The sequence below is a fragment of the Lytechinus variegatus genome, chromosome 11 (genome assembly GCF_018143015.1).
Source record: "Lytechinus variegatus isolate NC3 chromosome 11, Lvar_3.0, whole genome shotgun sequence".
Classification (NCBI taxonomy): domain Eukaryota; kingdom Metazoa; phylum Echinodermata; class Echinoidea; order Temnopleuroida; family Toxopneustidae; genus Lytechinus; species Lytechinus variegatus.
In genome coordinates, this window is record NC_054750.1 from 30,638,023 (window position 1) to 30,651,262 (window position 13,240).

The 13,240-nt window shown below is 33.0% G+C and overlaps 1 protein-coding gene across 1 annotated transcript in view; it reads right to left on the reverse strand.

Annotated features, from left to right (window-relative positions):
* LOC121424601 (neuronal acetylcholine receptor subunit alpha-10-like) overlaps positions 1-11,862 on the reverse strand; it is a 28,066-nt gene extending 16,204 nt beyond the window's left edge. The window contains exons 1-3 of the mRNA XM_041620352.1: positions 11,761-11,862; positions 6,539-6,684; positions 219-263 (exon numbers count right to left, since the gene is read on the reverse strand). Of these exons, the coding sequence (XP_041476286.1) occupies positions 219-263; positions 6,539-6,684; positions 11,761-11,812 (243 nt within the window). The 5' untranslated portion in view covers positions 11,813-11,862. The remainder of the gene's footprint in view (positions 1-218; positions 264-6,538; positions 6,685-11,760) is intronic.
* Between the last annotated feature and the right edge of the window lie 1,378 nt (positions 11,863-13,240).

A 13,240-nucleotide genomic window follows, 5' to 3' on the forward strand; every position in this document is an offset into this window, starting at 1 on the left:
CCTAATTCACCGATGGTGAAGACAATCATCTATTTATACTTCCTAGACAATTATGAATGATTCGAGAGCCAAATGAGCTGGAATATGGTATCTCTACCATTTATCATGTTTATAGTGATTTATGTAACAGTTGGCTATCCATACTTAATCACAACTTTAAACCTGAGTGTAAGTTAAACCCGAGTTCAGAATACGGGCTTATATATTGTCATACTCACATAAGTCAGCCACACGTTGGTCTTCAGTTGCTGCAACCTCTCGTCCTATGTATGCAAAAGAATATGGATACACTTCATAATGGTGTAAAAACTAGAACGTCGGTGTTAACACAGACCAACGTCAGTAATTTTACATGGTGTTAGATTTACACCCATTTGTTTTGATATCAAGATTATGACACATTCACTATATTGTATAGCATTGGGTGTTATTAAAATCTTGGTGGTATATTGTAACACCTAAGAATTCGGCTAACAAAGTGTTCATTTAAGAGCTAGACTGATCTAATGATATTTTAATAAACAAGAGTTTCATTCACCATTTTATCAAGGAAGACATAATCATGCATCACCCAACGTTCTAAGTATAAACTGATATGAATATCACAACAATTAGAATGTAAGGTCTACCCGTCCCCAAAACCATTATTGAGAATGTCTAGAATACTATTTGAATTGATTTTGGTTTAATTCTGGTCATTTTCCTAATATATTTTATTAAGATAATACGTGCACACGTTGGTATCAATAAAGCATGAAGCATTTTCATTTGATTGATGCAATTAGACAAATTAAAGATCAATGTAGATAATATTCTTTGAAATCGCCCGATCTCACCTTAATAAAAGCATCATTGGTCATTTGTATTGTCATCACTAGGGCCTGACCCATGCCAAATATTTATTGCGTAATATCATTTCATTACACAGTTAAAACGCTGTTTAAGATTTTATACAACGCTGTTTACTATATGAACCTTACAGTATTTTTTAACCGTTTAAACAATCATGTTTAATTGATTGCCAATTAGATATTGAAAATAAACTTTGTTGCTTAAGATTTAAACAGTTGTTTAATATGTTTAAACAATTACTGTAAGGTTCATATTGTAAACAGCGTTGTATAAATTTTTTTTACTATGTGTACCACTGCAAAAACGCGCGCTGCAAAGAGAGTTCATATCTACTGTAGATGGTATTATCGTAAATCTCAATTTAAACATACCGCACAAGTTCACAATGGGTTCTCTGGGTTTCAGTCCTTCTCTTATCACAAACAATGGAGTGATATTCTTTAATTTTTCATTTCATTAACTCATTTTGTTTTGTTTGACTTGTTGAAATCACTCTGCATTGGACATTGCCCCATCCCGCCTACAATATTAAATGTATCATTCCATTGCACCGCAGAATATAGCATACGCAGTTGCTTTTGATTAAATTGCATTTGTGTATCTCTTAATGTAAGTTTGGGCTAGAATAGAGAGTACAATAGACAGAGAGCATAATTATCTATGTGATTTCATATAAATGAAGGCTTATGTTCAAAAATATAATGCATTTGGCTATACACCTTTGAAAATATTAACGAAGTTTTGACATAGCGCTACGGAGCGATGTCCCTTATTACATAAGACGACTCTAAAAATTAAGGTCACAATCTGCAAACATTCTCAACTTCCTGCAGCTGTGCTGTTCCATTGGTTCACAATCATGGCAATGCAGAGAGAAAATGATTGGTTTGAAAATTAAACCACCGATATACACAGACCATTAGCTTTACATCTTTTTTTTTTGGTGTTATGTTCAAGCCGTAGTGTGTACTTTGAATACCTGAATGAACGTTCCCTTTCATAACGCCGGCTATATCTAATGATGATTAATAATAATAATAATAAATAATGATAATAATTACAATAATAATGATAATAATAATAACAATAAAAAGAATAATAAGAATAATAATTAATATTATCATTGCTATTACCATCATCATTATTACTATTATCACTATCATTTCTATTATTATCATCGTTATTAATGTTATTACCATTCTTATTATCATAATTATAATAATTGTCATTATTGCTATTATTACTATTATGATTATCATTATTTTAACAATGGTAATGGTAAGAGCGCATTACACATGGCAGATTATTCCATATTCCCCTTTGGGTTTCAGATGTAGGAAAAGAATAAACTAATATTAGAATAGCTTAGAAGAAAGAAGATATAGCGTTCAATAATTGGACACTGAACTCACAATTTTCAATATCCTGCACTTAATCCTGTAATCCTAATCATTCATTTAAAAAGTGGTAAAATCGGGTCCAATGTAGTGTAAATATTACGCGGAGTTATGTAAAAGTGCTAAGAAAATGTGGTTGTATATTTTATGCAACAAATATAACGCAATGTTTGGTAACGTTTTGCTCAACCATTTTTAAGACAATAGTCCACAGTGATAATCGTTTATTGATTGGCATGAAAGAAATTAATGTCAGTGACCGAATACGATATGATTTCATTTTCAATCTGTGGAATAGTTTACCATTTCATTAAGGTCAATGACCGTGTGATATCTTCATTGCTATGTACGATGATAAAATCGTGAAGCATATTAGTGCATGATCACTGTAGTCTCTTCGCCTCTAAATGAATGGATTCAGAAATAAACATCATTTGATTAAAAATTGGCATATAGAACTAGAGGTCTAAGTTGTAAGTTGAGTGATGAAAATCGGAACCGCTACATGTGAGGGATAAGACCAATATTCATATTATTCGTTTTTCAGGTAAACGTAAGTAAAATTATGGTCCCTAAACTGCAGTCATTCGAAGTAGAATTATTCATGATAAACTCCAATTGATAATTCTAAAATCATGAATTTTTAAAACAGATCTATTCTAAACACACTTTGGCATTTGTAACGCATTTGGCGATTTCCCTTTAACTCGGCCCTGCATGTACTTAAGGTCCATTACGCGATATAGTTACTGGCATGTATAATAAATGTATTATGATCATGATGATTATCCTTCGTCAGGTGGCATAGGGAAATATATATATGGTTTTGCTACCTGCTCAACAAAATAAATATATATCTTGGGAGAACTAAGAAGATAAATAATAAGATAAATGGATTTTATTTTAAAAAAACATCATGTCTCGCATTACAAACGGAAATGAACATGAATTACAGATAAAAAGATTTACAATTAAATAAACAATATACAGTATTAATTAAGATAGGAATTCAAATTAAAGGGTCACTGTCGCAGTGCACTTAATTTCAGAAAGGAGAAATACAAACAGAAAACTAGGTAATGTATCCAGGCGCCCCAAAAGGGTACCTGTAGAAAATTAACTTTGAATAAAATCATCCAAAGTGCACCACGAAAATGACCCTGTAAATACTTAAGAACCTATATAACAACTTGCTTTTTTCAAAGAGTATCGCACATTAATTTTTTTCTGAAAATTGCCGAATTAAATAAATGATTAGAACAAAATTTATTAAAATGCATATGATTTCACCTGATTAAAACGGCTGATTAAAAAGAATCATTAGTTCTGCTTAATTACAAGTATTCTATCCCCAAGTTTGGTAAAATAGCATGTAAATCATGATGATAATTGTAATATAAATGATAATGAGAAATAGCAATAATTACAATAGAATGACAACAGCAACAACAGTAATAGAATAATGATAAGAACAATAATCATAATAATAATAGTAATAATAATAATAATGATAATAATAATAAAAACAATGATATTTATAATGATAAAACAACACTTAAAATCTTCATCCCCAATCATCATCATTAATGATGAAAATAATGATGGCAATAAGAATGATGATAAAATGTATATTAACGATAAAAGCGACGTTTATGGTGTTAATGATTATAACGATAATGAGGATAGTATTTAATAGTAACAAAAAAAAGAAATCATACTTTTACAACCCTCATATAAAGAGCACGTTGCCACTTTAACTGTGAAGTAGTAATGATTCACTGACCGCAATTGCCGAATATGATTAGCGAGAAGGATTATGAAATATGCCGATTTAAATTATTATGCGGGTTACAATACGTATCATTGTTTAGTTGACCTTCGGTATAGCAGTCAAGAGGATACTCCAGGTTATGGGTAATAATGTTTACATAAATTGGGCAAAATTATACAAGCGAAGCGCAGAAAGTTTCATCAAAATCAATTAATTCTAAAGTTGGGCAACATTTTTAGGGGAAAAAATTACATGTATATGCTGTCATAAATATACAATTAGGTAGGCTGGTGACACCTTTCCCTTTTTTTGTCATGACATGAAAATAAAATTTTGTCAGTTTTTCTGAAATGCGTACGTACGTGTCTCCCTGCATGTAATGCAATAAGTTGTTACATGATTACCTTTCACATATCCTGTTGGGGGTTTGAGAACAAAATTAAATGTAACGAAAAACAAAAGACTAAGTTGGATAGGTTATGTCATCAACAAGCTCTTTTCGTATCACTGAAGACGTGCATATAGCTATTTCATCGAAATGATGCAAAAATATAGAATCTCTGTTATACCTTGTTCGTTTTCTTTTTCGAATTTTCATTGTTTTGTTCGCTGACTTCACTTTATCTGTTCAAATTATTCTTCTTTCAGTCTAAAGTCTCCCTTTAACACAGCCACACATGACTGTGATCTGTTTTGTAAGAATGTGGAGAGTTACCAGTAATTGTTTTTAAATGGACAATCTGAAGTGCATGAGGTGGATTCTTTGTTTGTATAACATCAACATAATGACACGTTCATTTAAAAGTACATTGCCATTTCAACCCAATTTTATGAAATCATTAAACTGGTTGCGAATTTGATAACGCGATTCTATCTTTTTATGATGCAGAAGACATGCAAATACGATAAAAATATAAATAAACAAATAAATGGAGCATAGAAAACATGAATATATACTATTAAAAATAACTTAAACAACGCTGTTTACTATGTGAATGGCACAGTGGTTGCTTAAACCCTTTTTAACAATTGTTTAAAATCTTTTAAAAAAAACAAATTTAATTATGAATACTGAATAAGATTTTAAACACCTGTTTAAACTCTTTGAACAACTACTGTGCGATTCACATAGTAAACAGCGACACTCTGAAATACAAGTTTTAACATTATTTTTAACAATTCATCAAGTAGCATCGTTTCCTTGTGGACCTTGTCCGTTATCTAATTAGATAGTTGTCACGTGACTTGTAGGAGATTGTGAATGACCGATGTAGGCCATCGTTGGTCTATATAACTTTGTAAGTTCTAGATTAAGCTAGATTGAAATACCTTTCTATTATTATTAATACCAAGTGAATCACACGTTCATAGGCCTTTTTTGCTTACGCATCCTAGGACTGATATATCTAATTGTGCTGATTATAACAAGTTACAAATTTGATAATTGCTTTCAAAAAATTAAATGTAAGTATTAGTACTTATTAATAACTTTGTTAATAACAGGGATAAGTCCAAATTTGACCAAACTTAGCAATTAAAGTCACCGAAAGATAGGTCAGTGATTAAAGTCATTGACTGAGCTCCCCCCCCCCCCCCATATCCTAATCAAAAGTTATCAGCAAGTGGGTCTATACGCAAGACTAGCATATATAAAACCTGCATTCTTTTAAGAGGGCCTTCAATTCACCTGTCATTGTAGGCTGCTTATTCAGACCACTGAACTTGAGTGGAGACTTTATCCAATCAGCTGTCAGACATTGGTTACAAGCAGTAGCGTACCTAGGATTTTCCAAAGGTGGGGCAAATCCGTAAGCCAAAAATTTGATAAGCAAAAAAAAAGGGTCATCAACTGCGTATGAAGGACATTTCGCACCAGAAAAAAAATGACAAGCAAAAAAAAAAGTCTTCAAGTTCATAGGAGGGATCAGTTGTGACTCGTCAGGGGGGCAGTCTGCCCACCCCCCCCCCCCCCCCCCCTCCATAAGTACGCTAGTGGTTGCAAGGACAAAAACTCAATGAATAAATCATTTAATGACATTCGATTCAGTGTAAACAACAAACGATTGAAATGAACATAATGAATGAATGAATGAAGTAATTTGTTTCCTCCACTGATATATCACCCCGCCTCAAATAATGAGCAAAGAAAACATTTATTATACATTTCAAACTCCTTATTTCCATCTGTTTCTTTTGAAATCACATTCTCGGGTGATTATGTTATTTACATAACCATAGCCATAATGAGGCTGCGATGAATGCAAGTAATGCTCCACATGGAGTGGAAATTGTGCATTTTTCGTGCGGGATTGAAATGAATCCAATGACCGGGGTAATAATATGCTGTAACGCGCTTTGAGCCATTCTGGGAAAAGCGCTTTATAAAGATTGGCTATTATTAGTAGTATTATTATTTCATTCCTTGAAAAAAAATGGCAGACGATTATGAGAAGTATCATTTCCGTTCGTCTTTAGGAATCAAATGATTTTTTTATCCTGATAAAGAGAAGGAACTTACCATGTCGAGAATTTGTGAAACAAAAAGCAGCATTTTAATATCCGTAGGTGTTGATTCGTTGATAACAGGTCTAATGTGCCTATTATAAGGATCGTCTCCATGGAATAACTTCTTCACTAGCTCCTTTGTCAAAAGGCTGCAACTCCCTAAACACAACAATTAATACAATCGTTCAATTAAAAAAAATGACTCATTATTGGGTTTAAGGAAACATGAACCAATGTATGGTTCATGGACCTATACCACTGGTAATATATAATGCCTGTGCTGTGTAATCATTACACATTTGTTGTTTTAAGATATCAAATTATTTTTTTATCTAACAATTACACAGGCTCCCTTTTAACCGAACATTGGAGGACTTTTTACTCACCCTTTGTAGAGTGATATTAAAAACAGAAATATATTACGATTCATCCGCTTGTTTGTGTTCAATTATTTTATTTGTTAGTTTTACTGATTCATTTTAATTGATTGATTGAAGAATACAAACTTTATGTCATTTCAAATTTTCAATAATGAACATCAATGTGAGTCAGCCGAGATACACAACAACATAACGAAATGAAATGCATGGATCTTGTCGGCAACCATCGCTTGTTTAATGAAGGTTCCCATGCATAATTAAATAATTGGCATAATACTATATCTCATAAAAGCATTTTGGGCCTACAGAAAGGATCATATCTTGGTTTACGATATAACATATTTGAGCAAGGGAATCTGCTGATTAAAAAGAGGGATTAATAAATAACATATTTTCAACACTATAGAGTTTATCTGACCCGCTCGAAAGAAGGGGATGCTTGTCGAATTCCATAATATTGCCTATTTATGATTCTTTTTGTGCCATATTTATGGACAATATATATTGAATTGAACTGCAGTTGAACTACATGACCTATGCCATCAATTCACTAATAGCATGTTATGTTATGTACCGCAGCTCGTGTGTTTGTTTTGAATATGTCTTTAGTACATGCTATAACATTCCCAGAGCATTCTGGTTGGGCGCCAATGCTCAGGCATTTCTTCACGTAGGAAATATATCAATAAACAAACGTGACTGTTTCCTCAGTCTAGCATATCACTCCTTCATGGCCCGGGGACGCTGTGGGGGTGCTGAAGCACCCAAAAATTTCCATTGGGGTGCTGCGTGTGTTATTATCCACATGCAGGCAGCACCCCCTTGAAATCTGGTAGGTATGATAAAGTGCAGACATATAATGAAAGTGAAGGAGATTTTGTATGAAAAACCCCTTTTTTTGGCTTTTCAAGAGTGGACCGAGCCCACCTCCATTTAGTAGTGAAAACCTTTTTGGGAGGAGGGGGACCACTTCAGTGACACACTAAAAGAAATGTTCACATGGCCATGCAATCATTCTGCTTTTATCAAGGCGAGCAGGGCGTATCTTCAAACGGTAAATTGCCAATTCGTCTACTGCCAACTCGTCCACTCACCACATGGTCTTTTTTAGTATAATGGCATTCCGTCTATCAACATTTTATCTAACAACCATTTTGGTCCAATAACCATTTGGTCTAATCATCACTTCGTCTAATTACCACTACGTCTATTACCATTTCATCTAGTAACCAGTATATTTCTTTTCATTCATTTTGCACAATTAACACTTTAGTTTAATTAGACCAAATGGTATATGGATTAAATGGCTATTGGACCAACTGATTATAAGACGGAATGGCATTAGACTAAATGAAAGTAGACCACGTGGTGAGTAGACGAACTGATGATAGACCAAATGGTAGTAGACGAGTTGGCGATTGGACGAATTGGCATGAGACGAATTTGGGAAAAAACTACATGCTCTGTTGTTTAATTACCACTTCGCTCACAACATTATATCATAGATAAGATGACATTAACTGGAATGACCTCTGATCTAACATGCCAATCGATAAATATCTTAATGTTTATCATAGATTGCATCTGTTTTTGATTGATCATGAAGCGTGCTCGTATCAGGTCCATGCTCGTAGATACTCATGGCACGTCTTAACAAGGTCAGCGTGTACATTCTTGGTATAGATTGCATAACTTCCTCCTCAAACCCTTTCTCTTTTCCGGTTATTTGATTTCTTCCATCTTTTCATTATATCTTTCTTTTATTTTCCCTTCTATTTCTCCTGTTCTTGTCCGTTGTCATTTTTGTCCCCTTTTCTCTCATCATTTTCATCTTTTTAACCTATTCTTGCGCTCTGTTTATCTTCTATCAAATTTTATTTCAAACTATGTATGTATATACTTATTCGAAAAGTAAGTTCACTGGCTTGACTTTTTTTTAATATAAGTTGTAATTCCATATTTATATAATAAACATGATAAAGCTATGATATAACTTGAATATAATTTCAAATTCAAGTCTAATACATTCTAGGTGTGGTTTTATCAGATTAATGAATTGTCTTTTCCGTATTAGTCAAATTATTTCCATTGCTAAATAACTACTTTTAGCCGGAACATCAGTTCATTTTAATTCTTGACAAAAACATTAGCGTCAAACATGGCATGTGTTCATAGTTTTAATTATCATTATCCATGTTATATGAAACCGAACTACGTCTGGTTTTGCATCGTTTTGATAAAATGAAAATCCCTGATTGATTGCCACGTTCCCGATCCTTCTGCATCTCAGTGTTACTGTTAAGCATGATGCGACAACTTTAATGGGTGTCAGAAACTCCGCGGGCTAGTATGGGGCGACGAACGGGAAGACGCTATGGCGTTAAAAGCCTTACATACGGTGTAACATGAAAATTGGTATATCGGTAATAGCAAGTCAGTTTAGAATCACGCAAAATAGGGGTCAATGCTTTTTAAGTATTACATCGTCGTTCCTTTTAACCCGGCCTTTAGTATGCATGTATGAACAAAACACCAAAAGGGACCTACACTGTAAAAAAAATGTTGGGTAATTTTTTTACTACCACGCGGGTAATTATGTGTCCAGTCCAAACAATTTGGGGCAGTATTTTACCCAATGCAGGAAGGATACTGTCCAGTAAGGTTAAAAAAAGCATAGCAATTACTTTAGAATGGGCAAAATTTTCATCACACTGGATGAATAAAAATGCCCATAAGACACATAATTACCCTTAAGCACTTTTACTCAATATTTTTAGAGTGTATTTGGCGATGACATTCTGAGCATGTCAAAGCCTTATGCAGATAAGAATGTTATCTTGCGTTAGAAAAGTATTTATAATATTAATTCATCTTTCAAAGTAAATTAATGGTTGAATAACTCCTTATGATCTGTGAAACAGTGAAAATGCAAAACATGATTTATTTCAGTACATTCATAATCTACTTCCTTATTCTGAGGAAGAATTCACCTTCACATTGCATTCACATGCATGTATAAACAAAATAAAATAGAGGACCTATTTGGCGATGAAATTCTGAGCATGTTAAAGCCCAAGTTCATATAATAAAATACAAAAGAACAAGTGGGGATATGGCATCATCAATTTGCTCATTGAATATTCCTGAAGACATGCCTAGAAATGTTTCACCGGACTAATGGAAATATTTAAAATGCCATAACTTGGTTATTCCTAGTCCGATTGTGATCAAATTTTCAGTGTTTTTATTTGGGGGATGTTTAAATCATATTATTTTCAGCCCCGAGCATCCCTTTAAGATATTAAGCATTTGATAGATGTACCATGTGTGTGGTGATTACATGTAATCTTGACTTATCTTTATTTTTTCTTCTTGTTACTTTTCCCCTACTCATCCAATCCAATAGATGTATTATCATTTACAGTAATTGTGCTTTACAGGTGTTTCTAGATTATCAAGAACAATCTAAAGTCAATCTATTGATAATAGTAAATTGTGTATGTCGTTGATTAAACTCGTGGCGTATTGAATAAATATAAAACGCAACCATAACCAGGGAAGTGTTATTACTTCCCTGCCATAACAGTGGCGACTTGTACATGTATAGCAAACAAGTCCAACTTCCGGTGATCACGGCGCTTTCAACACAGTACGATGTATAAATGAGCAATATAAATATACTACCAATATAATTTTTTTATTTGTATTGAGTAAGCGTATCATTTTCAAACATCATTCTTTATTTTTTATTTGTTATATTCCAAGTTTCTCTATTGATAATTAGTGGGGGCTTTGAAGAACCATTCTTACATGTACAATGAAATCAAATACGCCGATTATAAGGACGCCTATATTAATGGTCTTGTGCGTACAACCGTTGATTGATACCTTTTCGAGAAACATGAATGAATGAATGAATGAATGAACGAACGAACGAATGAACGGATGAATGAATGAATGGATGGATGGATGAATCAATCTATCAATCAATGTATGGATGGATGAATGAATGAATGAATGAATAAATGATTGAATGAACGAATGACTGACTGACTGACTGACTGACTGAATGAATGGATGGATGGATGGATGGATGGATGAATCAATCAATCAATCTATCAATCAATGTATGGATGGATGAATGAATGAATGAATAAATGATTGAATGAACGAATGACTGACTGAATGAATGAATGAATGAAGGAATGGATGGATGAGTGGATGTATAGACGATTAATCGTTTGATTAATTGATCAATGATTTAATGAACAAATTAATGAATGAATGACTTAATTAATTAATTTATCTATTCATTCATTCTGTCTTTCTTTCATTTATTATCTATTTATTTATTCATTTATTTATTATCAATTAGTTAATTAATCCCATGAATAATAACATGCATAGATGAATAAATGTAAGTTAGACAAATGAATGGGCCTATATATTGAAAGAAAATCGATGAATAGATGAGTGAAAATGAATTTATAAGTGAATTATGAACAAAATTGTATAAAAAATATATAATGAATGAATAAAGAAGTTATTCTATACGTAATAGGTCTGTAACGATTGATATATCAATAGATGAATAAATAGATTACTTCGAGCTATTGATAAAATAGGTTGAATATCAATAAATCAATAAATCAATCAAGTAATGAATTGAGAAATAACTTAAATTAATAGGCCTAACTAAATAGATAAAATTGGAAAACAGTATCAAGCATTCACATAGGCCTACTGATAAAAAGTGGAATAATAACAAGTGGAATATGGGAGATTAAATAGCAATTGCAATGGCGGAATTTTTTATTGCTTATAGGCCTGACTATAAGGAAAAACATGAACTCACCGTCATATGAAAGCAGTAATAATAAGGCAAGTTTGTAGATGAGGGTCATCATGGTGTCAAGCTATAAGATCAAGCCGATCAGATCAAATTGGTTTTAATCCAGTAACTTCGAAGAGCCGATTGTGATGTCATACGACCACGTCTCCGACAGTTACGCATTGAAAGAGAGGTGCGGTTCATTCTCCGTTGCTCAAAGCGCGCGCTCAAGTACTAGTATCGTGCATGTCAAGGTGTAGCACCACAGACTGTGGAAGGAATAAACTGTAGGCCTGTTTCAGCAGGTGAAGCCGACTGTTCTTAAAGGGATGGTCCAGGCTGGAAATAGTTATATCTCAATAAATGGAGTAAAATTCACAAAGCAAAATGCTGAAAACTTGATCAAAATTGGATAACAAATGCCGAAGTTATTCAATTTTAAAGATTTGCATTATTCCGGTGAAACAGTTCTAGGCAGGTCTTCATGGATATTCATAAGCTGGGCTGATGATGTCATATCCCCACCTGTTCTTTTGTATTTTATTATAATGACATTATGTTTATTCAAACATTTTCTACCAAGAACTAAAATAATTTGATTGACAACTGACAGCATTACTTGTTTATTGCCGCAACTTATTTCATCAATGGAGACACATCATTCACACATTGTATGAAAATTTCAATTATGATTTCATGTAATAACATAAGAAAAAGGAAAGTGGCAAAATATGACATCATCAGCCCACCCTAAGGATATTCATGACAATGTGCGTATACTGTTTTCACAAAATTTTGATAAACTTTAAAATTCGATAACTTCGGTATTTGTTATCCGATTTTGATGAAATTTTCAGCATTTTGCTCTGCTAGGGGTCACATGAGGCCCCTTCCTTCCCCTTGAGAACCATGAATAATTTTTGTATTTTGCTCTTCGAATTTTACTCTATATCTATTTTTATTTATTTATTAAAATGTCTTTATACAGGATAGCAGGCTCAGATTAATTGTTTTTCAGCCTGGTCTTGTTAACATAAAATAACAATATATACATAATAGATAAAAAGTAATATTGGGTTCTGTAATGAGTGAGTTCAATAATATTGACAATCAGAATTATTACAAATACAAAATTGTTCAAAGATAACATACACTACCAGTCACAATTCCCAGACTCACTACTACCTACCTTTATTTAGATATAGATATTTTCAGCCTGGACCATCCCTTTAAATGAGCGATGACATGTTGCGCAATCATTATATTGAGCGCTAGAGCAGAAGTGGCAGGTCTGTGGATTCAGGTGGGGTCACATGAGGCCCTTGACTCCCCCCCCCCACCCTTCCCCCTCCCTTGGGATTCAAATTCAAATTCAAATTCAAATTCAAAATTTATTGATTATAATCACAAACATATGTTGGATTGTTCTCAAAATTATTCAATGAAACACAAACAGAAACAAAATAATTTAAATGATATACATAATATTATAATGAATCATGAA